Genomic DNA, 27,611 nt, shown 5'->3' with positions numbered 1-27,611 from the left:
GGCGCATATGATATTGTATATGCTTTGCCTCACACATCTGTATATGGTGATAATACTTTAAAGATTATTGTTGATATTATTATATATATTCCCCACTCGCCCCTACGGGTGGTCAATCCTTCAAGCTCAGGTCCTCTACCAGAGGCCTGGGAGCTTGAGGGTCCTGCGCAGTATCTTAGTTGTTCCTAGGACTGTGCTCTTCTGGACAGAGATCTCCGATGTTGTTCCTGGGATCTGCTGGAGCCACTCGCCTAATTTGGAAGTCACCGCACCTAGTGCTCCGATAATATATATATATAATATATATGAACTTTATTAGCTATATATTATCCTTATTAGCGTCTGTTAATTCACAAAAATTCACAAACCCACCTGCAACACCCGTGCACTGATGACATGCAGAGAGGCAGATTAAGATAAAAAGAGGCTCAACTCTTGCTCTGCAGAGTAAGATTAGATCGGCGGGATGCCATGTTGAGAGAGTCCTCCTCCCACAGTTCCCTGTTTGAAGCGTTTCCTCTCTGGTGAACGTCTCTTTCCCCATTTTTGAAGACGCAGCCCAGCGGCCATGCACCACCTCTGGTCGTGTAAATGTGTGTGCATTTGAGCGTACCCTTTGGTGTCAAGCATGTCAAATGGGCTCTTGTCCCCTTGAAGAGTTCCAAACGATGAGATCAATCAGGGCGCAATTGAACAACTGGAGAAGCAAACCAAGCACTTGATGTTGTCATGGAAACGCGGGGTGCAGATTTTCCACTTCATTGGCTGTCATTAGTCTTGAGGCGTTTTAAAATAATTTCACAGAAAGCAATTGAAAGATGGGAGGGCAGAATTAGTCTTCACATAGATAGGTAGAGCACATAACACGAGAACCGTCATAAAGATAATTTCGCTATAGCGTGGTGCATTTATTTCTGTCAGTGTTTAAACCCTATCTTTTAAAATAAAAAAGCCTGCAGCAGTCCCATTATTAGATATTGACTCTATCTATGTACTTATATAGAATAGCGTCTCAAGAGACATTGACTGCACTGCCGTAAGCCTTTAGACAATCCAAATGGCAAATGTAATGCTATATTTCCTGTATTAGAATGTAATCACCACTGCTCAACCACACAAGTATCTCTAATGAACCTACAGAGGATTAGTAGTGTCAGAATTCCTACAGTGGGTGACACTGGCTCTAAGAGGTATCATACATCACCCTATCTGTTCAGCTATGTTGCACAGATGAATTTTATAAATACACAAATACTCATGCATACTCTTACCCAGGAAATAAGAGTTTTCTTTTTTTTTTTCCCCTGAAACCATAAATCATTTTCTTATCTCCTCTAGTCATCCACACTTAAGCACTTCGTCCACCATTTACTCTGTCATTTTTCCCCTCTGCACCATCATAGACTCACCATTTCTAGCCCATTACACCCATACTTTAAGCCACCCTATATGTCTTCCCCTGGGCTCTGAACTGTGACCTTTTATAGATGAAGAGAGTAAGCTTGCAGCGGTTACTAGCAGGTCTACTCAGATTTGATTGGCTGACCATATAACTGCCCTGAGGTGAGAGGTAGAGAGAGAAAAGAGGCATACTTATTTGTATTTGTAATGGTGTTAAGAAATAAATAAATCACAGTTGCACCATTCTGACCCATTCGCATGCACTGAGGAATTCCAGCTTTATTAGAAAGTTGCAATCACTCCACCACCACCACCACCACGAGTCTCAATTTCAGCCTGTGGCTGTGGAGTTTCTGGCTTCTAACCTGGATAAGCTTAATTGTCAAAGCAGCAAATGTGAAGCTGCAAAGGATTTTATTGCTGTGCTGATGGCTGTTTGCTTGGGTATCCATTTAGCATACTTCCTCATGGTGAATTTTTTTCTAGCAGATAAAAAGAAGAAACTGAACCCACTCGACTCGATGCGTGTTAACATCAACAAAAACTACAGAGCACACCAAATGTGCCCGTATGAATTTTTTTTAAAAAAAGAAGAAGAAAAAAGGATGATAAACACTAATACAAAAAACAACAACGAAACAAACATTGTCTTTTTCAAATTCAGGTACCATAAAACAGTATTTAGGTCTGTTGACCAAAATACAGTTTTGCACTTTATGAAGATTTCTAGTAGAATTTTAAGTTCAGTTGTTTCCTTTTAGGTTTAGTGAGGCTTCCTTCTTGTTTTTTTCCCAAATGTCTTTAATCAAACAGCATTTAACAGTTTTACATTTACGGTTTTTACGCTCTAGTGCGCTAATGGCTAATTCATGATTTATGTACATGGCTGCTCAAGGAGACAAAGACATTGAGCGCTTTTGCATACATATGCATTGTAGACTCAAAATGTGCACATCCCCAAACACACGCATGCACACTGGTCAATTTGCATGCTCCATAACATCTATGTGTACAGCCCCAGACATATGGACCCATGCGGTGCCACTAGACAGCTTAATTGATGTTGGCTTGTCAGTTTCCTAGCAGTGGGGCTGGGAGGGGTGGGTTCAGGACTGCTTAGAAAAACTGATAGATAGGAGGATGAATGGAGAAAAAGAAGAAAAGATGTAACGTTGGCAGGATAAAGGAGGGGAAAGAATCTGCTTATAGTCAAAGACTGGACTTGGAGGGGGTAGGGGGTTCTTTAAGACACCTTGACAATTCTCAGTTAGGACTAAGACATAAAACCTTTGAGTTCCCTTAAATAAAAAGCATGCATTTTACTGCTTATTGCATAAGCGATCTAAATGCTGGGTGTTTTATTTTACATTTCTATTCTTTCCACCAATCCTTTTCAATCTGTGGACTCTGTGCAGTGTTTGCCAGGTATCCTATTACCTCTCTTCTCCCCTGTGTAGACAGCTGCCATTACGCTGAATTAAACCAAAATATGAAATCAGCATTGCCAGATTGATGCTCATCCATCCTCCTAGGAATATTTACATCATCCTAAGTGTCTCTCTGACCTCTGATGCTCTCATTATGGCTTGTTAGAGCAATTAAAGGTGACGTGTGTCAGATTTATAACTCACCCCTGAGTGTATTTGTGTCTGCACATACACGGATGTGCATTTTCTTCTGAACAGACGTGAGCATCTGCCATTGCAGTTAAGGCCATTAATAAACGTCTTGAGGTGTTTGTATGCGGATGTGTCTGGTTTTCAGCAGCAGCTGGTGTTATTTGCTGTGTGCTTTGTTTGCATGTACATCTTTTTGTGTGTGTGTGTTTTTTTCAAGTGATTTAAATTAATATATGTAGTTATAAAACGGCACAAGTTAATGTAGATATATATATTTTATATGGAAAACATCTGGATTTAACCCTTCTACTTTAATTTTCTTGCAATTACAGAATAACATTTAAGACACGCACGCAGACACACGCACCGGCAAAGGTTGATGCACTAATTCTGGTAAATACTAATAAATATCGTTGCTAACCATTAACCTCCCAGTATCTTTTTGTTAAACACAGGACATGCATAATGCTCAAAATGCATGTCAGCACTTGTGCAGAGGTTGAACAAAACCAAGGAAGTGTCTAATAACACACAAAAGTAAAAAGCAGATCATGAAGACGAGTCCAACTTCTTTTATTCAGTACACCATCAATCTTACATGAAATGTCGTCTAACAGGTTTCTAAAATGGGTGCAGGTGGATGTTGGGTATTATTATGTACATTGGCATTGAATTGAGCAGCTTAGAAATAATGGTGCAGTACAAATACCTAAAACATAAAAAAGTTCTTGAGAGCAAATGTTTGTTGTTTCTTAGAGCTGCCAGGTGAGTTCAGTGGTAACCGCCCTGTAGAAACGTTGCTGTTGTGGATCTCTAGATCAGCTTTTATCTGCTGTGCCTTTTTTCAAGTGTATTTTCCCCCCGATATGCTTTAATTACATTCACATGAGCTGTTTGTCTTCATTTATTCACCATTTACACTACTTTCACGTATGCAGTGCATTCCACCCTCTTACCACCAGAGTGTGCTGTGCGATGGGATTCCTAATCTTTCCCAAGGCTCCTCTGAATAACAAGCTCAGCACTTGAAAGTCCACCTGAGGAAGAGCAGTCCCGATGGGCCCTGAAGTTATTTTTGTACTTCGTTCTTGGATATGAAGGTTTGAAGTTCCTCTTCACATCGGTAAGCATCAAGAAGGCGAGAGAAAGAAAAAAACTCCTGATGTTGCTTTAGATTGCAGCTGTCAGCTGTTCATTGTGTCCTTTCTGATGTATGGGGCCAATAAGCAGAGACCCTCTGCTCTAATCGGCAGTGGTCTGCTGCTCTGCTGTGTATGAGCGCTGGCTGTTTGGTTCAGATAAGAGCAAAACTGTACACCGCATTTCCTTTCATCATTGTCATCACAACTTTCTCAGCAACACAGTGGTTGTGGAGTACCCAGGTTCAGAACAGGAGATCATCTGTGTGTGTTGACTGAAGAACAGTGAGGTATATAATCAATGACCTCATCCTGTATCTCCTGCTGTTCACGAGAGACAGTGAGTGGAAAGAAGAGCAATGAAAGAATAAGTGAAATCAAGAGAGGAAAATGATGGGGCGCCAGTGAGTGAGGATTGAAAGGGAGGGGAGCATATGTTAAATGCTGAGCTTGATTAATAATTATGAGCTGTGTCAGTGACTGAGTGGCCATCCTATTACCCCTGCTGTCTGCTAGAGGGGCAATTACGTGGGATTTGCCCCCCATGTTCCCTCCCAGCAGACTTTCTCTCGTCTCCCTCCAGTCCTTAATGTTTCATGTGGTCAGCTTATACCATTTTATTCCTTCCTTTCCCTTTCATAGTTTGCATAGCACCTCTGTTCCCATGGCAATAGTTGGCTCTGAATGTAAATATGTGGTAAATATCATGGGACGTGACCCTGGCTTGGACAGACCCAGGAGTGATCAAGCACTGTCTGTCACAGCACATCTTTTCTTTGACTGGGGTGCAGATGAGGAGGTGTAGCAAGGACAAAGACAGAGGAGGGTGGGAGGTGACTGGTTTGTCTGGCTATGGCCCCAGGTGGCATCAGGCTGCCTCTCTCTATAAACCCAGTGTCTTTCTGGATTCTTCTTTCATCCCATCCATTCGTTCTGCACAGCAGAGAAACACAAATAAGGTGAAGTGTTTGCTAAAAGATAAGGCGAGTAATAGCTGACTATCAGTTCTGATACAGCGAATAAAACCATAAACACAAGCTGCCATGTTGTTCGACATTTTCCCTTCGCAATGATGAGAAGGATGGCCTCGAGTAATGTCAGGAGGTGGAGATGATCTCCTCAAATTACGTCTTTCTTTTGCTGTACCCCGGGGGGGCTCTCCTTCCCTTCCTCCTCTGCACGTTAAAAAAGACAAAGCCTGAGTCATTTGGCAATGCATTTGCCATTGGTTTGCGTGGTAGAAGTTGAGCCGGAGCACCTGTCAGAGGTGTGGGGCCCATCTGTACAGTAACAAGCAGCTTAGTCCCATGCCTGCAGCAAGAGGTGGAGCTGGCACCGTCTGGCTTGGGTTACTGCCCTCCTGGGAGAAAGCATGCATATGTGTTGAGGGTTATAGCATGACTAGTTCATGTTAGCTCATTAGAAGCATGAGGAAATGCAAGTATGAGTGTGGGGGGAGGGGGGGGGGGTTTACAGGTGCATCCTCTTTGTACTTTGTATTTGTTTATGCACATGCTTCGTTAATTTGTGGCCCGCGTGCCTGAGGGATCATAATGATTTAATGTCTATAAAGGAGGAGAGTTGTGTAGTTACGACGGGCTGAGAGGTTTACGAGAGTTATAAGCACAGCTGCATCCTGCATGTAGACAAATATGGCCGAGCCAAAGGTCTAAAGAATGAGAACTGTGTGGCATGGGTGTGAGCAATACAGGAACACTTACATTAGTTTATGGGGTTTCAGCAGTAATCTCTGTTGCCAAAGCAATTCAAAACATTAAAATAACTTCGAGTTGAAAAATGCCTGGCATTCAACACTGATGTTTACTTAAACTGCAGATTTGCTTATTAATGTCTAAACTGAATGTCTCCAAATTTAGAAATAGCAATTAAGATGTCACAGAAACATATTAAAAGCTTAAAACCATGTTTGCCTCTTTTTTTCCCCTCAGTAACCCAATGTTTTCCGTTGGGAGTACAATCGTGTATAACCCATTTCCCACCATGATCTGGTCTGTAAAGATTAAATATGTAGCCGCATCATCAAACATTTAACGCTCACACTGCTACAAATCAGATTCCCAACTGTGTGTGTGCCGAGTTTGGGGGGAGAGCGCCTCACGTACATGTCTTGATCCTAAGTTGATGTGAGTGTGCTGCTTGCATGCTAGAGTAATTCATAAAAAGTTGGGCAGAGTTGCAGGCAGACGAGCGTGCATATTTTTAAACTGAGTGTTAATTGTTAAATCAAGGAAACAGTGTTTTCTTATGGTGTGGTTGAATACGTCTATCCCTGTTTGTTTCCCTGCATAGCGGAGGCTGTGAATCTCCTCGGCACTGGGTAAAGTGGGCTAAGTTTACTGGGGCAGAAAATCCTGGAGCATGACTCAATCCAGTGCCTTCATACAACCAGGCCCTAAAATATGCCTCTGTCGCATTCTGTCTGCTCAGTGCATCCAAGACACACACATACTCTGTGGCGAGTGGCTTGTGTATAGAACAAGCAAGACAGCGGCTCCAACCAAGGGAGAAAAGGTGTAAGGTGTGTATTATTCTTGTGAATGGCTTCTGATCCCCTCGCATATCAGAAGTTCTTTTCATTTTCTCCTCAGATCTTTCAAAGGATATTTTCTGCGGTCTGAGTGTGAATGGGTCCCTTTAAAATCCAAGGTGACTTTCACTGCAGAATGACATAAGATAGTAGCGTGCACCTGCCTCACTCTTCACAGGTATTTCTAGAAATGCTGCAAACACACACACACACACAAATGCACACAGTCTCACAGACAGACACAGAGCCATTCCCTGCATTGTGGAATGACAGATTTGGGTTGCGGAATGACACAGCAAAATTCTCATTACTAACAGCGATGAAGTGAATGATTTAGCAGAATCCTTTGCATCTGCGCTGCCTGTCGTTTATAACCCAGAGAAAAAGAGACAAACTGTCAACAAAGATAAAAAGACAAAAACATTTGCATCATGTAAAAATTTCTGCTAGAGCTTTAATCAGAGAGAAAACGCATCACGCAATGACATTTAACTGGCCAGTCAAACCATATGCGGTCACCACAACAGGCATGCGAGCTTGTAAAGTGCAGTGCTTGGACTTAAATGCCTTCCCGTCCAATGTTAAAGCTGGCAGTAAACTCTTTCGACAGTTAGGTGGAGACAGGTGCTTAAGAGGCTTTATCAACATGTCTGGAATAGGTGGCCCTACTATTTTTGAATGCTTGTATGTATACAAACCTCAACTGACTTGGAAGGCTGCCAGGAGTTTGATTAGCACATATCCCTATTTTGCACACCAGGTGGACATCATGATCAATCAGGCTCACACAGGCGCACGCTCTGTACTCTCGCCTAAAATTAGATTTAAAGAGAAAAACTGTCCTCGGAGCTTTGAGTGTGAAGAAGAATCAGAGTCTTGTTAAAGGCCCATTTTGTGATGCACAATCTGAACTGCTGCCACTCTGGTGCTCTTTCTGATTATGGGATTAGTGGGACGGTCAGCTTTCAGGAGGAAACTTATGGTTGCAAAAAATAATAAACATCTCACTGTTCCAGCTTGATTCATATTAAAGTACAGCATACACTGCAGCTTTTTAGCTAAAGGGGGTGACAAAGCATATAACGGTTAAATATAGTTCAATATGCTTGTTGAAGTAGCTAGTATTTAATTCTACTTTTATATATATGTATATGAATACATATGGTAGTCTTTGTGTATCTGTGCATATGATAATCGACGCAAAGCAGTCTTACATTAAACCTTTGTCAGTCGCATGCCAATATGTTCGAGTATGCACATTTATTAGTGCCTGTGAGTTTGCAGTTGTGCATGAGGGAACATAATTGGTTTATCCAAAGAGGTGAGGAGATATTCAGCTCTCTGTGAGTCACCTGTCGTAAAAACATTGCACAGAGGATTCATTCCACTGTCTTCATTTATGTTCCCTTAGACACACAGTCTAGATTATACAGAGAAATCTGGGTTTTAACCCTGCTCGTGCCAAGAAGGAGTCACACCGGGACATGCTGTCCTGCGTTGTCTCTCAGTTGGGGGTTAAGCTCTTCTCTAATTATAAATGCTAGGCTAGGCTACCTGCCGCTATCTCTACACTCCTCTTGGCATTCGGACTCCATGAGCTGCCTGCCTCGCAAGTCTTAATGGTCATATACTATCAATCTTCACCACGCTAGCGGATATTTATAATTCATGCAGCATGCAGATGAAAATTAGAGTGATATTTCTAAGTTATTATGGGTGTTACATATTCACAGCAGTCAGCATTAGGAGCTTCAGGAAGGCGGGATGGCCTCCTGAGGGCAACAAAGGACTGATGGATGTGCACTCTTTAACACCCAGTTGTGTGTATTATGGGGTCTGAATGTGTCCTTATATGTGTGTTTATGCTAAACCTCTCTGTCTGGTTTCCTTTTCATTCTTTCCCAGCCCTATTTGTTACTGTTCCCCACCCCTTCCCCTAGACTTCATTTGCAGGGACGTAACAACATCAAATCACAGTGCAAAACTGTGAGTTGCACCCCAGTCCTCTGGACTGCAGAGTTGAATGTGAGGACTGATGAGTTCATGAGTTCATGATGACCTCACACCCAAGAGAGTTTAGAGAGCATAGGCCATTGGCATTCTGGGAGTGCATGGATTAGGAAAATAGGGCAGGACGAGGAGGACTGGCTCGAAAAATTTTTTTAGAGGGATGTCTGTGACACCCAGTGAGAGATGAAGTAATTGGAACAGTTAGAAAACGGTTAATTGTGGAGTCAAAAGATGGAGACGATGATGGATGTGACCATCAGCTTAAACAATGCAGGGACATTAATTAATTATTATGTCTGAAACTGGTTGCTTAATTAGTCCTTTGGCTTATTTCCGGACTTTTGTGTTGTTACTATGATCTTCTGCAGCTTCCTGTTGTAGCCTGAATTCTGATAGTAAATGCAGAAAGTCTTCCTCTGTGCACTCACATCCTGTTTGTTGGTCCGGCCCAGCTAAACTCATTTCAGTCTGATCCGGCCTTTCTGTTTTTTCTCTTTCTTGTTAATGAACACAGAATAGTGGTGGTGGGGGGTACATTCCACCGGCTCCCGCCAGAAAAACAGAAGCAACCACTCTCCAAGGAGTGTCCCACCAACATCCTCTGTCTCCCCGCTTCCCCTCGCTTCTGCTCTCCTTCCCCTCTTACTGAATTACTGCCCCCTCGGCTATGCACCCTTATTCTCCCCCTCCCGCCTCCAGTCTCCCCCACATACCCTGCCTTCTACAACCCCCCCACCCCCGCCCCACCCCTGCTGCAACTGTTACATAAGCTTCCAGTCATAGATCCAGGCCATATCGCTCTTGTTTTCCCCCTTGTGTGTCTATGAGAGCCTCAGCATCCAAGGCCAACCCTTAATGAGACTACCACAAAGGCCCATTGATGAGAGGCCCAGTGTGAGAGAGGATGACCCCAGCCAAGAGCACCCAGAACTGTGCATCAGCTGCCCCAGGCTCTCCCTCCGCACAAAGACGCCCACTGTGGACAGAGACCTGAAAAGGCGCCGAGAACAAGAAGGGGAGAGAGAAATGTGAAAAGAGGGTAGAGATAACTCAAACAACTTGGAAAATGTTAGAGCGATATTAAAAAAGTCAGACATATGACTTTGTCACAAAATAGTTGCCTCTCTGAGTGTCAGTTCTCCCATCAAGCCGTACGCCTCCTCTATGCATCCTAGCAAGAACAGTGAGACCACCCTCTGCCCTCCCTCTGCCAGGGAGTTGTCAGTGTCTTCATTTCTCTCATGGATCATAACTTAGATGTGAAGAGGAGATTTGGGAGCCAAACTTGCTGGAGACAGTCTTGTTTGTTACAGCTGGCCATTTGGGAATCTTGCAGTGGATGGAGAATAAAAGTGAATTGTTGAAAAGTTAAGTTGGACTGTTACTGGCACAACTCCTTGGAAGAATTGGATATTATATAGCTGATATGGCTTTATTACTTTCTTTAAGTTATTTATGAGAATTAATCCCATGAGCGAACTGAATAAAAGAGAGAAAGAGAATTTTTCTTAAGTACTTAGTAGAAAAATTACTTCTTTTTTTGTTGCCGTGGTTGTTGATCAGTTGAACGATGACTCTTTCTGCACGACTCGAGGACTTAGAGGTGACCTTGGAACACATGCTTATGGACGTTTTCGTAAGTTTCTCCACAGTTTCTCTTGCTCAACATTGTTTTAACATCTCTTTAAAAAATGCTTTAATATACCCATCTTCTCTGTGTTTTATATGGGTGACCTCTCCAGCGCATAATTTCAGCTGGAGATGGGGGCTGACATATGTTCATGCAACATTCCAGATGCTCTGTTCTTAATTGGTGCTGAAAACACATGCTTATTAACCATCAAATTCTCTGCTTAGGGAGAATTATGGAATAAATTGGCTGACCAGGAATATAACCTGAATTGCTTGGCCTAATATGTGAGTCAACATAAGGTTAGCCCAGGGACTTAAAACTTTGGAAATTTTAACTCAGCGTATGAGGAGCTTTTGTCCAACCAACTCGAAAGTATTAAATGTAGGCAGTGGGCTTACTTTCTGTGGTCTGCATCCTTCATATTTATCTCTCGATAGCTATAAATCTTTTGATTAGCAATGAACGAAATCTCCAAGTAAAGGAATTGGGAATCGAGAATGAGGAAATGGGGGATGAAAGAGGAATGAGAAGTAGATGGAAAGTCTGATGGATGTGATAGGCGTGTTTCTGTCGCTTGTGACGCTTGGATAGAGGTAGATTACTCAGATCCCTGTGGTTGCTAAAGCATTTTGGGCTGCTAGAACTGCATCCCACACAGACATTTAGATACAAAAACACATGCAGCTTACATGGTCTACCTCAGCACACACACACAGACAGACACACTTTGTAAATGTGACATCAGAATCCCTGGTTGCTTTGATCTGCCGGCTGCTGTAATGAGTTTGGTCGTTAAGCTGCTGTTTCCCTTTAACATTGTTTACAGGCACAGGCATCTGTTCAAGGAACTGTAATCTGTCTTCCCTGAGATATATATTCAGTGAGCACTATCAGCATTCAATCCGCTGCCACAGGGCTTCAGTGTCACTGAAATATGCTGGGATTTTTTTTTTGCATGCGCGGATCCATCAAACTACTTTGGAGATTTGGTCATTTTCTTTCTGTATATCCAAAGGATGATTTATGACCATGGCAATAAAGATTGCTGTTTATGGCCAGAGCAACATTTGGATTATTCATGCACCGCATGTGGGACGGAAAAATTGGAGTAAGGAAAATGCTTCCTTCCTCTACATTTCCTCTCAACATCCTAATTAGAACGCTTTTTTATTTATTTCTCTAATTGCTGGAAGAGGGTGGAAAACAGAGGGTTATCTGGCCACTTTGCATACTTAAATGAGAAATATTCAAATCGTGTGCACACATTCCAGACTGCTGGCTAGACGTATGCGCATATGGCAATGCATGCATACACAAACACTCACAACATGCAGACGTGAGCTACGCAGAAGCCTATTTCAGTGAACCATCAAGTAAGGGAAGGGGGAATTAAGGACTTATATTGGAAGACTTACCAGCAGTAGATGGTGTTATGGATCAGGCCTGTGATATTGTATATAGTCGTCCTTGTTGTAAAGTGTGTATTCAATAAGTCTGACTGTGTGTATGTGTGAATTAGGACAGTTAAGCTCAGAGACCAGGATCGTTATAGGAAAATTAAGGATCATTAGAATAATGACAGCAGTTCTCCATCCTCTGCTAGAAAAAGACCTCCAGAGCCCTATCTATGCTGCTCACTGGCTTAGAGCAGCAGTGAAGTGCGCAGCTATATTCAAGGGCTCACTGCTATTTTCATTAGCACAGCTGCACATATGAATGATTTAGGGAAGCTGAGAGGATCCGAGGCAATGAACTTCCTTCACAGCCTCTTTTACTACTAGAAAAGGAGGTCACTATTTTGTTGCCACATTCGCTCGCAGGAAGCTGGATATTTCGGGTCAGCAAAGTTGTTGTTTTTTTTTTAATTCAACACTGTTAAAATAAGCTCACACATGTGTGCTCCTTTGAAATTTAATGAACCAGTAATGTGATCTGTATCTGCTGATTGGATTTTTTTCTTGTTGCTATGAAATACTGGTTTCTGGCATCATATCATCTCACGCCAGAGCTGTTGTGCATTGTGCTGCTGAGCTATGAGGAGAGGAGAAGACACACAGACAGGGAGGCATGGCAACTCCTCTTGCAGAGGATGCCTCGCAATCTAGCACAAAGGCTGACTGTCACATCAGCAACTGAGGCAGCGTGATTAAAAATGCATTCAATCCCTGTGTAGTTTAATTGAATCTCCTCCTTGTGCACCCCACAAACACCTCCCAATCATCTCTTCCAACATCACATCTATGATACAGCCTGCAGGCGGTACTAATCCTTCCATCTCCTACTCTTCCTTAGTCCTACATCTCTTCTCGTCTCCCCCATCCCCCGGTTTCTTCCAAAGGAGAAAGACCTCAGCTGGATGGGTTTGCTTCCATCACAGCTGTAATGCACTGCTCTGCTTTTTTTTTTTGTTTTCGTCTCCATCGTCTCCTCTGCTTCCAGCAGCCATAAAGTACTGGTTTATATCTTTGGGAGAGCTATTTGGTCACAAAGGGCCTGTGGTCTCTGAGAGCATTCACTCCGCCAGGAGCACAAACACTGTGACGTACCGATACCAAGCGCTTCCTTGTCACAATGAGAGTTTTGCTACGGAATTATACAACATGCGTGTCTACAGTACATGCATACAAAAAGCCTCTTTATTAGCAAACTATTCTCTTTTGACTGCACTGCTGCAGATGTGTTGATTCAAACATTGGCTATTGACTGAGTGTATTATGTGAGAGTATTCTGTTATGTAATGGGTGTGTTCTCTGACCAGTTCTCTGACCAGTGACAAAATTGTTCAGCTAGTGCGAGCTGACCTCTTTCCCCTTTCTGTTTGCACCTCGTCACTCACTCTCCCGTTTGCTCCCAAGCAATCAATTGTCCTTTAATCTGAAATATTTTGATCTCGATATTGATTGAGATGTGACTTAAGTATCTTTCTTATTAACAAAAAAAAAAATCCTGCAAGAAGAACAAAACCAGCATGTGTCAGTCGATCTCTCATTGTTATTTGAGTCCGTCTTTCTCTACACTGTCTGCATCCTGCAGCCCCAAGCCCATTTGTTACTACTGGAGATATAAATATTTAAAAGCTGGACAAAAAGAAGAAGAAGTAAATAATGCCTTGTGCGGGGCTATTTGCAGTTGCAGAATCAGGGGATTGACTCAAAATAAACTACAGTCCCTATTCATGTTAATGGAACAAAAGAAAAAAAAACTATGTCCCCCAGTGCAGCAATGGCTCATTGTTGTGTTTTGATAGCTTTTGGGCAACAACAGCTGAGAGAAATAAGCAATATCAGAGTTTGGTTATACTAATATTTGATAGCAGAATCAATTTGTTTTTATTTATGGGGGTCTTGTACGATTTACTGAGTGGAAAATATTTACAAGAACGGAGAAACTTCTTTTTTTGAAAGATATTATTCAAATTTCTTTTGAAAAAGAAGTTTGAAAAGTATAGTAATATAGTCAGTTTCTGCAATCAGATGTATCTCATTTACTTGCCGCATTAGTCTTTGGCAGCAGGATCATTCAAACAGAATTAAATAAATAAATTTAATAAAAACAACAACAAAATTATCATAAACTCGATCCCATTTTATGTGCAGACGGATCAAACCGATGAGCCATTATCATTCATCCTTCAATTTCCATCATGGTTCAGATTCGGATGTCAGCTGGCCCAGCACACGCTCAGGGCTTCCAGCACACTCGGGTGAATAATTCAGAAGCTTTGAATGCTTTTCTCTGAGGCATATTGCACATCTAGCACCACATTCAAATGTGTTTTTGCCCTGCTAATAGACTGCTGATTGGCCCATTGGAATGATATATTGTAATTCTGTTAAGACATAGATGGCTGGATAATAGCAGTGTATTTGTGGACTGCACTTGGACAAAGATTTTATTAAAGGCCACATTTATCTTCTGTGTTCCTAAGGCTAGAAAGACAGCCTGACTGCAGTGCTTTGGTGCCAACGCTTTGAACAATAATATTACGGAACAACACCTAAGCAGGTTTGCAGTTTGCACGCACACTCTCGCGCACACACACACACACACACACATACAGACAGGTTGAGCAGATGTGTGCTGAGCGACACAGTTTGACCAGGACAACCTGTCCTAGCGTTGCACCAAATCTCTCTGAAACACAAATATGCCCCAGTTTTTACTGTGACTCATATAAAACAATCTCACAGGCGATCCATTACCTTTCTTAGCATGTAATGGTGTTTCCCGGGTTCTCTTACACAGACACTGCTGAGAAGATGGTAATTGAAGTGGATGCTTCCCTGTGGAGAAGTCATTATGATTGGTTCTGGCCTGATGAAGGGTGGGGAGGCCCCACATTCTGCTCATCTCACTCTCAGGAGATGCAAGGCTGGCATACATGTAGAAGCGCAGATGAAAGCACACAGTGAGCAGCGAATCGAGTTACGCTATCAGGGTGGTACTGTTTAGCTATACAATCGTTTATCTGTTTTGCCTGCGATGATGCTGTAACTCAACCCTTTGTAATTTGTGGTGTCTTGAAACGTAAACAGTCAATCCCCCTCCATTCCGCTTGGGACGGGGAGTCGGTCCAACTAGAGGGCATTTCCATAAACACATACTCCCACACACATACACACGCACACAGACGCACAAACATACAGAGTTGAGGAGCAGGACCATAGGGATGAGTCAGACAGCCGTGGGCAGAGACTGGCTGGGTTATCAGGGTAAATTAATGCATCACAATGCCGGGAGTCTAGCATTGGAGAACCATCGCTTCTTATGGTTGCAACTACGAACAAAGACTAAGCAGACACGCACAAAAAAAGAACAGCAGAAATAAAACCCAGACAATCCAGCTGCTTTGTTTCCCTCATTAGCGTCTCTCAGGCGTAGATTTTCTTTTCTTTCTCTTCCTCTCTCTGCAGTTTTTTTTTTCTTTTTTTGCAAATGTATTAATAGCTGATGGTTCACTTTGAGGACAGCGGGTGCTTGTGAAGCAAAGCTTGTCAGAATCTCCTAGCTTTTTCCTACAAATTTATGTTTTTGCTCTTTATCATGTACACAGGTTTATATTTCATGTATTTTGTTACCGAGCGCAAATCCCGTTTGCTTTACTTTTTTATGTGCTTTATGTGCTTGTTGACTGAAATGGGTCATTGTGCAAGCAGCCCGAGGCATCAAGAATAGTAGCATGTTGTTTTTACTTGCCTTTATTTTTTTCTCCCTCCTGTCAAGAAGAGGGCTTATCACCTTTGTGGATTTGAGGAGTTTATTGCACATTTCAAGCAAAAAATAAATAAATAAAGAAGCAAATAAAAAAAGAAGAGAACAAAGGATCGCAAACCAAACTTTAAGTGCTCTATTAGAAGGGTGCATTTTCATCTCACTGTCAAGGGGATGTACAGTACAGGATTTTGTGCATTGTCTCCCCAATCAGCAGCAGAGCTTGAACTATGTCATCACGATGTGAATTAATGTCAAGGAAGCACACCACACAGAGTACCAGTCATATTGCAGAGAGGGAGAGAGAAATGAACCAAGTCATTTTGGTTCCTTATCTGTTAGACCTGGATGTCTGCACACCAAGTTTAAAAATAGCCCTCTGATATTTCTCATGTAGGCCACAGTCACTCACACACCGATGGAGGCCAGGGTGATGAATAAATAATGCTTTCTGGGGATTACCACTGCAGATGATTTCCTCCTGTATGCTTGGCTCTTGGCTTTAACACAATGTGTGGGGTATTTTTGTGTGTGTGTTTGTGTGTGTGTGACATATATAGTCTCGTGTAACGAAAGCTGTCAGAGATCCTCAATTAAAGAAATGATATGGGAGAAGGAAGAAGTTGGTTAGTTTGCTCATTTTAATCACTTTACTCTAAATTTTTGCTCTGTGATCCAGCATCAGTTCACCTCTTGACTGGGATGACCAAGCTAAATCTTACAGGTTTATATTTCCAGTGTTACTGGTTAGCAATGGTTACCTTGCCTTCTCGAGATGTGCGCAGCTGTGCATGTGTGCATGGATATGTGCATACCTAACAGCTTTGCATATGTGAGCGCGTGTCGATTCACTTTATTTAATCAGCTGACAGCTTAGTATTGATGTGCCGGAGTAAAAAAAGAGCACAGGAGTGAGTGATGATGTAGATATGACAAGGTGCAGCAGTAACTCTTGATTCCAATAGCTTTAATGGACATGTAAAGACCACAATGGTGGATACAGAGGACTGACTCAGCTGAATGAAGCCGCAGCTAGTCGCAGATCTCTACGGCTGCGGTTTTACCATGATAAAAGGTCTCCGCAAAGGCCAGATCGATACTCCAAACTGTCCACTGCTGTCACAGCTTTGTGGAAAAAACTCTGGCCAATTGCCACAGTTGCCCCCATATAGGCAAAGAACCGAGTGATAATATGATCAATATCTGCATGCATGAGCAACATGCATGCTGGTCTGTGAGGATGCATGCTAGTGAGTGTGTATGTATTCTTCCTTTGTGTTCTATTCCAGACAGTGCAGGGAGAGAAAGCTGGGATGTGGGATTTCGAAGATAATCTCCCTACCAGATGGCAAAACATCCCATATTCCTTTTGAGGTTCCCCACGTGATTCCCTGTAAGGGCTGTGTGGGTGGTGGGGGTATATATGCTCACACACAATAATTATTGAGTCATGTGACACAAGTGCGTATGCTAATAAGAGCTGTAACGTCACATTAATCCAGTGACCTGGTTAAGCCCCTGACTGAAGGAAGTGAGTATGTGAGGAAGGGAGGGGAAGCTGCCAAAGCTGGAGAGGGGAGAAGAGAGGAGAGACAAAGCACACTCCCTCTCCCTCCCATACACTCTTACACAGTCATTCACCTCATGAGCGGCAGAGCGGAGTGTAACTGTGTGGAGCAGAATGGGAAGCCTTTTAACACAGAGGGAAACAGAAGCAGAGAGAGGCACATAGGACCCGTGTGGGACTTCTACAGCTACGCTCACATCACACTCTTCCTTCCCTCTAACACCGCCACGCGCAAGCTCGCGTGAACTACGGCTGTCAGGCTGGACGGGACAGCGAGGACACCCACTTCACACTCTCACACACATGCTCTCACACCCACAGACACGCGCACTCTGGAGCGTACTATGGTGGTTCAGGGAGCGGTGACGCCCGGGAGAACCCGCCGGCTGATGCTTAAGCTGCCGGTGGGGACTCTTCGAAGGAACAGTGCAGAGAGGGTAAGAGACAAGCTTCCCTCAGTTAACCTCTTTCACTTTTATCCCTCCTTCTTTGACTTTATGTCTGTTTGACAGTATTTTTTTAAGCATCTTTGTGTGTGTAAGTGGGATTTAAAAAAGGTTCTTGACTAATCCAAAGGACTATTAGATTTGAGTTGGTGCAAGGCAAGTCAAGAGCAAAGCTTTTAATCTCTACAGTGGACAATAGTTCTCTGTGTTTCTCGTCCTGCCAGTCTGAGTCTGTCAATCTTTGTAGTTCTCAGCCTGTCTCTGTCACCGCTAATGCATTCGGCCGTCCTCGGCTTCAAGGTTACAGGGAAGTCTCACAGTGGGAGTGCAGCTCGTTTGCCTGTCACTGTCAGTGCAATTAAACTCGAGAGATGGGCTTTTATCAAGCAAAGCTTCAACTTCAGCCCAGTTTAAAGCGCTGAATCCTGTGCTGTCCCAGATCGTTTTGTTTTTTTCTTTAAACAGTACAGTTCAGCTCATCTGCAAGGCACCAGAAGCTTGTGTTTACGTGTTTGTGTGCGCGGTGGGTGGAGATTGGTGGCTGGAGATAATAGTTCCCAGCTACATGGAATGTGTGGTGCAAAGTTAACCCTTGTGTCAGTTGTAAAGACACGCTGTAACTTGCCATGTAATTCATGTCTTTTGGTGCTCAGCAAAGTTGTTTACTCCTAATTGTCATGTTTCTTTAAGAAATTAAAAAAAAAGGTTTGCAGCTGTGCTTTCATTCTGTGATGGGTGTCAGCGTTCTTTCATGCAGTGAATGCACTGGTATTAAGTGAATCACACTTAAGTACAGTGTGTGTTCAGGTGACGTGCGAACCGAAGATATAGAGCTTCCAGATTTGCATTCCAACAATCACAATCTGCTTGCATGATGATACTGAAAGGAATTTCATCTTTCTTTTCAGATCTCAGTCTACTCACTCGCTATGAGGTGACTTTGGTCTCATAAATGTGCCTCTTTGAGTGGCTGGGACTCCTAAATGCCACGAGGCCTTTGGAGAATCGCCACTTTCTTTGTGGTTCTTGCTTTCACTGAGCAGAGGATATACACCAGCACACGCAAGAAAACACATGCTGTGCACATGCTATCATAAATTAGATGGAAAAGCTTTCGTTTTTATGAGCCTAAATATACACACCACCGCTGCATCATCACAGTACATAAAATGCAACCTGGTTTCTTTGTTGATGATAAGCTATACAGTTGAAGTGAAAGAGATCAGAGGCAGGAGCATGTCAGACACTATATTATAGCTATGATGCATTCAAGTTATCATCTTAAGACTCAGTTTGTGTTATTATGTGTTATTAATGCTGGTATTTAAGCTCCTGGGTGGATCGCTTCTGTCTGAATCTATCTGGCATTCGTAACAGTCCTTGATTGAAGGAAATTGAATATTCACTGCCCTTTTCAGAAATGTAATTGCTGCTCGATGATTGGCTGGAGCCACTAACAGACACCCTCGCTCAAATCACCTTAATTAACGGAGAAAAGCAGATTTTCACACACAGTCTCTCTTGATTGAATTCCATTTATCTTCCTCCCATTTTTTTTCCTTAACACCAGCTGTGAGCAGACAGACTGAAGAGGGATTACTTGTTGTGATTTACATAAACTCGGTCACATTTTTGTACTGCTGCACCGGAAAAAATCACTGGCTTGATGTGGGAGGCGGTGACTGCGTCACTTTTTATGAAAAATAGTAATGAGTCAAACAAAACAGGTAACACAGCGTTTAATATGTCAACAAAAATTATTTTAAATCACCAGACTGTCTGAGTAATTTATCTGTTAAGTGATGACAGGTGAACAAGCCGGTTTCTATGCGCGACGCTCTGTAAATGTTGACTGTCTGTTGGTTAATGACTTTTCCTCTCTCCGTGGTCTTACTGAGCCACTGAAATGATTTCACTTCTATTCACAGCTGCAGCTATGTCCTGCTCTGACTTGTCATGTTAGACAACTCATTCTACTCCATCTGTATCTTATACAACTACGTAAGATGGCTAGAGGGCTAAGAGAAAGAAATCTGCTTATAAGTATGTATATATGACCTGACTAAGCAAGTGAAAGGTTCTAGTGGAAATTTTATTACTGACAGCTTAAATATAGCTAAAGCATTTTACATACTTGGAACCTAGTTTTTCCATGTCCTTCAGCGTCTCCCATTTAAAAAGCACACGTTAATGGGTATGGATCCCCACTGGCTATACACTTTGCTCCAAACCATTCGGGAACTATGACATATTAAAAAACAAAAAAAACATGCCTTGTTAACTGGACTTGATTGTGTTTCGGGTTTTTTCCATTTGTGTTACACGTTTTCTGCATCTTGTTGTCTGTCACATGCGATTGTTGCTTACAGGTCTTTTATATATGACGTCATCCTTCTTCTGCCTCTGTGCATTAGTGTGAAAATGGGACAGAAGTACTTATGGTATTGACACCATGATGTTGTGGTGAGAAATTGCACAGTTGGTGTTGACAGCTTTAAAAAACAGCTTCTTTGAGGGGATATTTTTCAGTTTAGATTACCTCTGTGAGCTGGCTGAATTAGGATTATCTTCCTGCCTTTGTTATCTTGCTATCATGTAAAGCTGCTCAGCTTTTATCTGTGAAATTAAGAACAAAGCCAAACCCAAACAAACAAAGAGGAGAGAGGGAGGACTGGCGGTTGTGCCTGTGCGAGTGTTTGTGTGCAATTTCTGATTTTAGGAGATTGAATCGGTCTCCGGGGAAACATGTTGTTGTCGGGAGCACTGCAGGGGAGTGAGGGCATGAAGGTGGGAGGGGGGGATCGCTGTCAAAGAAGGAGAAGTTCACACAAACACATATACACATGTTCAGAACAAACATTCATGAGCTAAACAGGAATCCAAACAGACAATAACTTGACAGCAGTTACCATTACAGGGCTGAAAGCTAGAAGCAGCCATGCAAGACTTAAGGCAGGAATACTAATCGATCCTTGTTACCTTTAAACATCCTGTCTGGACCAATCACAGAGAAGGTCAGGGCTGGATTCTGGCATTCTTGCTTCTCTTACTTGTTTCCCATCAGACTGATCTAATTGCCGGGACATTAGAGTCAGAATTCATTCAAGGACTTGAATAGTTGACATGGAAACCAAAGGGAAACACAACACCCAAAATATCTGTAATTTGTTTATCATTTCTCTGCGTGTTTGCTAAAAAGTCTGACTTTTGAGCTTTTTGCCCCTACAGCTCTCCTTTCCTTTGCTACAGTATTGATTTCCTGAGATCCCAACATGCCCCCAGGACTGTAGGTGAGAGAGCGGTGGTCAGTCAGTCCAATTAAAGAGACAAAGAGAAGGAGAAAGGCGAGAAAAAAAGAAAGAGGTGGGGATAACTAGAGCTAAAGGTTCGTGACGGCCCCTCTTGCACCACACCCTGCTCGGCATGAAAGGGGACCCCCTTTTCTCCCCAAGGCAGCTCAGAATGAAGAATGTTATTGAGCCACTGAAGAAAGGGGGGTTGAACGGGAGACTCCCACCCTCTTCTCCACCCTGTTTCTTTCATTACTCTGGGCTATGATTTTTTTTTTTTCATGTCTTTTATTGCCTGTCCAAAATCAACCCGCAGATAGACACATGGCGCAGCTGCATACAAGTTCAAAGTAAATCTGTACAGATCAAACAAGAGATGATCGCCTATGACTGTGAGTGAAGGCTGAGGACAGTAAGGCTGCTGATGATATGCTTTCTCTATGGAGACAGTCTGCTAGCGGGGTAGCTATGGTGAAAGTGGAGTCTTGTGTCCTTTGCCAAAACATTTCCAGTAGATGGATGGGATGTGTGTGTGTGTGTGTGTGTGTGTGTGTGTGTGTGTGTGTGTGTGTGTGTGTGTGTGTGTGTGTGTGTGTGTGTGTGTGTGTGTGTGTCAGTCGGTCTAACTATGTGTTCCCATCATCTGCCACATGCATGCAGAGCTCAGTAAGATTTCTTCATTATATCTGCTTCTCTATTCACAGAAATGACAATCATCTCAAGACAGAGAGAGTGGGGAAAAATTCAATTCAGGTTTATTTTTGTATTTTTTGTTACCTCAGGTCCTTTTTTACACCGAAAGATAAAGACATTTAACTGATATAGGAAGAAACACAATAATGTTCTTTAGGCAAGCACCGAAGAAAGACAAAGATGATCGTGGGCTGATGGGACAAAACTCCATCTCCCACAAAACAGGATGTGGAGACCCCTGAAATGTTCCTTAAATATCCCAGCACAATCTGTGCCCTTTGTTAGACAGAGATAACACGTCTCAGTGAGAACCGAGGCATGTCTGTGACTCACTCATATGAAGGGGTTTATTCATAGTTTGCATGTGTGTGTGAGTCTGTGTGTGAATCATTGTACGGCATATTAAGAAATCTAGAGAGTTGAGGGGGGACAGGCATTTTCTTAAAGTGGCAGACTTTTTTTGGCAGTTGTTTGAATTGTGTGTGTGTGTGTGTGTGTGTGTGTGTGTGTGTGTGTGTGTGTGTGTGTGTGTGTGTGTGTGTGTGTGTGTGTGTGTGTGTGTGTGTGTGTGTGGGCGTGTGGGAGTAGCAAAGAGAGATGGAGCAGGAAAGGGTTAGAAAGCAGGAGAGAGTGGCAGGCTCTTGGTTTCCCGTGGGTGTGCTGCAGTAACATAGTAATCCTCATTAATATTTATCTGCCAGGCAAAGTGGAGACAATGATTAGCTTGAGAGAGATAGGTAGAAAGAGCGAGAGTGTATATGTGCGTGCATGTGCGTGAACACCCTTTAATGCATGTGTGTACAGTATTTAGAGCATATAACACATGAACTAGGTCAACTTCTATACTTAAGAGAGTATAAAAGTCCCAATACTTCAAAGGCTTATGTCATGTCATCACTGGGTGTTTTTCATTGCACAAATGCTCAGTAAACAATATTTTTATTTAATTTATTCCAAACACCCACAGGACTAGTGAAACTAAAGCTCACAGCATGCACTCTTTCACTCTCACAGACGCAGACATATAGAAGCTCATTGCATTCATCCGTCTCTCGGGCCAGATTACTTTATGTTATTGATTTTTCTGCTTGCACCTCTAATGTGATCACATTAAGCAAGACTGATCAGAATTGAATTCCTGGTTGGGTCTATATGGATGTGTCACTTACGAGCTCTGTTGCAATGACATCGATCTGTGTGTCTTTGTATGTTGGAAAAAAAAAAAAGAAAAATCCAAAGCAATCTAGACCCATGCAAGTCACGTGTCGGGTTCAGTGTTGCATAAAGTGTTTCAACGTGTCAGTGTCAGGTGCACTTTTTGCTCTCCGGCGCACAGCTCGTTTAAGGTATTTGTGTGCCAGAGAGCCTCAGCTGAGAATCTGCTTGTGAATTTATAGTTTTGGTGACCCATTTCCCTCCACTCCTCTCTCTTTCACTCGCTCTTTCTGCCTTGCCTCCACTCTAGTGTAACACGCCTGAGTGGAAAATCAGAGAGCAGAAGGAAGACTGAGAGATATGAGAGACGAGAGATGAAAGAGGCCAAAAGAGATGGAGAAACAGGAGAAAGTAAAGAGGCCAGACATGTATACATGAGGAGCAGACAGATGATTTCCCCGTGTCTTATGTAGATTTTCTCACTAGTTAACTGTCAATTCAATTTGTCCATCACGGTTCTGAATGTAAAAAAAGTCTCTTTTCCGCTCCGTCTTCTTACTTCGTGGATAGCCGCCCAGCTGACACTGTTGGCCGTGTCTGTTTACATCACAGTGGCTGTCTGACCTTTCCCAGGATTCAGCAGGACACAGCAAACACATGGAATCATGGGAACAGCGCACACTCATACCCAGCCTCCCTCTTCTCTCCTCGCCGAAACAAATATTTACACCCCCTTGTAAGTTACGGTCACTGTGAGATGAGCGTCTCCAGTCAGTTTGGAAAATTCACACTGCACAAATACCACACATTCCTCATGAGTTTCTCAAGACACCACTGAGAGGACAACGTCAAACCCTGAGATAGAAGTATGGGAAATGATTGCTGTGGAAGCAGAGGTATTCTGGAGCTTATGGTTGGTGTAAATGTAAGCTGATTCTTAGAAGTTTACTTATGTTATGTTCTGAACCCGATGTACACCACAACAGCCTCCCACTCATATGTTTGTGGTTCCTTTAAGTCATACAATAATTTGTATGCACACAAAGTCTCACACACAAGCACACTATCTCAGCAGTACAGAAATGACCCTCGCATCAATAAGCCTCGCAATGAATCAGAGCGGGCTACGAAAGGCCATTTAATCCCCCCCCCCCCCCCCCCCCCCCCCCCCCCACCACCACATACACACAGTCAGATTGGTGGTTTGGTAGAAAAGGCAAAGAATTACTGTACTGTACAGAGTTATTGAATTTTTATATCGATCAAGTCTCTGAGGACAGACTGTGACGAAAGTAGGAAAAATGAAAGCATTTGGCTGTACAAAACCAGCAGACGTTATTTTTAAATAGCACAACTGCCATAAATAAAATTCTCTGTAACCAGTCGTGATCTGCAGGAGGCAAAAAAAATGTGTGTGTTTGATTTTAGAGTTACTTTAACATTTCTATCAGACGTAACATAGTGAGCATTTCTCATACAAGCTGTAGTGTTTTAGTAGTGCTGTTAAGCCAGAATTTATAACAGACTGGCAAGGATTTACATACAGGCGCTGCTTGCTTGGCAGAGATTATATATGGGGTTTGTATTGCCTCCATGTGGCCATTTTTGCAAATGGATGTATGCAAGCAAGTGTAAGATTCATTGTGGATTTCTGACTCAAATAAACAACTTAGTTTGACGTAATGAATTATATTCAGTCTTTTTTTTTTCACAAGATAATGAGTTGGCGAAGACTAGCAGACGGTTGGAGCAGGCATCATTTTTCTTTTTTCAAAGCTTAGATAGGTCAGACCAGGATACTCCAGCCTGGGAAAACTGGCTTGGGGGAAAAATATGTCCTTTTTTAAAAACATTCTGGCAAAAATCCAAGTGACCAGATGTCAGTGTTACTGTGATTCATTCTACTGTATCGTGCTTGCAGTTATGCTTGTATATAATGTGTGCCAGTCTTCTTTTCCTTCAAAAACATACACTTAGTGTTCAGTCTGAACAGGTGTTTGAAAGGAATGGACTTACCACAGAAACATACCTCTTTCCTTGAAAACCGAGACAGTGAGAGAGAAAGTGAGAGGACTGGTTTCCCTCAGTGTGTGCTGCAGTATTCGAGTGCATATCGCTTTAAAAACAACCTCCAGTCGGGTAGACTAAGAGACCGGCTGCATTTCCTAAGTGGGAATGTTTGTGTTTGTGACGCTGAGAGCAACGGACAGAGGGTGCTTTGCTTCAGTGGGAAGAAAAGGGACAGGAAGAGAGGAGGACCAGGAGAGAAGGAGTCAGCAGGGAACACTAGCTGTGTGGGACTGGGGCAGAAGGACTAGCAGGGTTTGACCTTGAGGAGGCATCACTCCAGTGAATCCCAGAGAAGCAAGTGGCCCTAGAGGGACAAGAGAGGAGACAGACACTGGGGTTAACCTGTCTCTCTCAGGCTTACCTCTACAAATGACTCATGTATTATCTACTGGATCTAAGTGGCATCAAGAGGACAATAAAGGCTAATCATACCATCTCATTGCCACTACCTGTGGATGTCCCTTTGATATAAACTCATATTGCTGTGTATTCGTCTGGTGGCAAAGTAGTTAGTTAGGGATGGAGGCTGTCTTGTTGGGTTTAGATGAGGTGGTCTGTACTCGACAGGGCTTGCTATGGACTCTCACCTCCACAGCCATCCGGCGGATTCGCGTGCATGCCAGGAACCTTCCTGGGCCTCTGCATCTATTGCACACACACAGGTGTGTTTCAAGGCCGCTTTATCAGGTAGGATTCACCTCCAATACACATAAAACGTAAACATTTAAAAAAGAAAGAAAGAAAAAGAAAGAAAGAAAGAAAAAGAAAGAAAGAAAGAAAGAAAGAAAGAAAGAAAGAAAGAAAGAAAGAAAGAAAGAAAGAAAGAAAGAAAGAAAGAAAGAAAGAAAGAAAAATATATATCAGATAGATTTCTATGCACAATCATCTCAGTAAGCATTTTGCACTACATTTTATCCCAAATAATTGTGCACCTGTTAAGACATACTTGCGTTTACATGCTGCCCTCCCGTGTAATAAGGAGCTGTTATTAATGAAGGATTCTGCACTTGTGCGTTAAGGGCTTGAGGCAGAAGAAGAAAGACAAGTAGGGAACAGATGATGTACTCTAGGGCCAGGTATGTCCTGACAAAGGCTGGAGCCAGAGACAGGGCAGGGTTAAACTTGACTGATTTGTTTCATTAAGCTTGAAGGACAGAACTGGGTTGGATGTCATGGCTATGTTCCTGCTAGGTTTATGTACTGAATAGAACTTTTTTTCACTTAGCCGTTCCTGTGTATAGTGTTCTTTTGTTTTTGTTGTGCTCGGCATACACAACAGGAAGTTACGTTGCCAAGGTCAGTATTAAAGAGGTGGTAACTAAGCTGTTAAGCTGGTAAGTGTTTCTATGGGCATCTAAAAGGGGGATGCTTGCACACAAAAACACACACATAGAGGCTATTTTGTAAGCTGTTTGGTCTCTCTGTCTCCTTTGCCTCACATTTCACTCCCTGCTAACTTTGTGTTCTCTAAATGTGTCAATTTGCTTTAATAATGCAAGCCCTTTCTCTAGTCTGCATTATTTTATTTGTGTAAAAGCAGCAGCTTCTTTTGTGCCTTGTGCCTGTCTAGCTGTGATTCAGCAAAAAGCTTGATCAGTATTCACGTCACCATGTCTGAATTGATGCACAGGGCTTTCATGGACCCATTAGTATTCCCCAAGCATCTCACCTGGCCTGTATGCAGCTGGTACCACCAGGACAAACCCAACAGACTCACCAGGCCTGTAGCTAAATGATAAGAAGCACACTGCATAGCAAAAATTAATCAGCGCATACATGCACACGAAGATAAACATACACAGCATGCGCGTTTTCCTGCCTTTTTTCTCCGATTCCCTTTTTATTCTCAAGAGGAGAATAATCTGGATTGTTATTCTAACTTTTGTCTTCAAATGCGGTTTTATGTAGCTTCTCGGTTTAAGCATCCTAAGGGAGGGTAACACAATCAGAGGAAGCTGAAACAAGGCCTCCCTAAGTCTAACCCATCCTTAACAACCCCATCCTGGTCCACACTAAGGCACCTTTCAGGAGGGGCTCTTTTAATGCTCCCTAAACATCCTCTGGAGAAGTCCTTTCAACAATATTTCCCCTGGCCTGGAAAAGTGGTACAGTCCAAGGTGGAGCAGTTAATAGCGGTGGGAGTTTCAATAGCAGAGAAGGAGGGGTCAGTGTGTCAGACTGTGGGATGGGGATATCCCTGGCTCACTGCCGCCCTGCCTGGCTTCCTCTATTACTGTTAATGAGATACCCAGCCTCACACAACTGGCACACACACAATAGGAGAGAGAGGGGAAAAGAAAGAAAGAGAGCCGGAATGATAGACACAGACAAGGCCTTAACTTCTACCAACCTGTTTTCACTTTCTACACTTCTTTTCCATCTTTTTTTTCTTCTCTTGAACTGGAAAACATTTCCAGTCGTGGCTCTAACCTGTCCCAGGACCATGCCGTGCCTTGTTTTACTCTCAAACTTTCTTTTTAAAAATTTGTTCCTACTTAAAATTCGACTGCTTTTCCTTTCAGCTCTTTCTCCCTGCAGTCATTTCAACTGTGACCAGTGAAGGCTTGCATCACCAGCAGTCCAGTATGCTCAATCCATTTGGGAATACTGTGCGTCAAGGTGATGATTTCGCACCAACGTCGCTCTGCGTGTTGTGCGGATCATCGCCCCGTTCGATGGAGCCGTAGCGCTGCATTAACCAGCAGACGGCATTTATGAAATGTTGTTTGCTCACACAGACATACACTTATTTCTCTTGTGAGCTGTGTGTTCACACTTCCATACATCAGGCTGAGTAATATTGACTCAACAGCCTCCAGTCACACTTTT

General features: G+C 42.8%; 1 protein-coding gene across 9 annotated transcripts in view; it reads left to right on the top strand.

The window, feature by feature from the left end:
• Nucleotides 1–27,611, top strand: part of frmd4a (FERM domain containing 4A) — a 96,582-nt gene that overhangs the window by 23,271 nt on the left and 45,700 nt on the right. The window contains exon 1 of one of the 9 annotated variants that reach the window (XM_085412040.1): nucleotides 10,273–10,353. The exons of 2 other annotated variants lie outside the window; for them this stretch is intronic. In XM_085412040.1, the coding sequence (XP_085268166.1) occupies nucleotides 10,288–10,353 (66 nt within the window). In that variant the 5' untranslated portion in view covers nucleotides 10,273–10,287. Of the gene's footprint in view, nucleotides 1–10,272; nucleotides 10,354–17,171; nucleotides 17,566–24,954; nucleotides 25,470–27,611 lie in introns of those variants that run through there. 6 more of the 9 variants (XM_085412038.1, XM_085412037.1, XM_085412036.1 and 3 more) reach the window with 6 other exon arrangements.

Source organism: Rhamphochromis longiceps, linkage group LG7, assembly GCF_057381845.1.
Source record: "Rhamphochromis longiceps isolate RC_006_pf linkage group LG7, R_longiceps_female_GT1.1, whole genome shotgun sequence".
Classification (NCBI taxonomy): domain Eukaryota; kingdom Metazoa; phylum Chordata; class Actinopteri; order Cichliformes; family Cichlidae; genus Rhamphochromis; species Rhamphochromis longiceps.
Note: the sequence above shows the minus strand (reverse complement) of the source record. Positions and strands in the feature narration are given on the sequence as shown.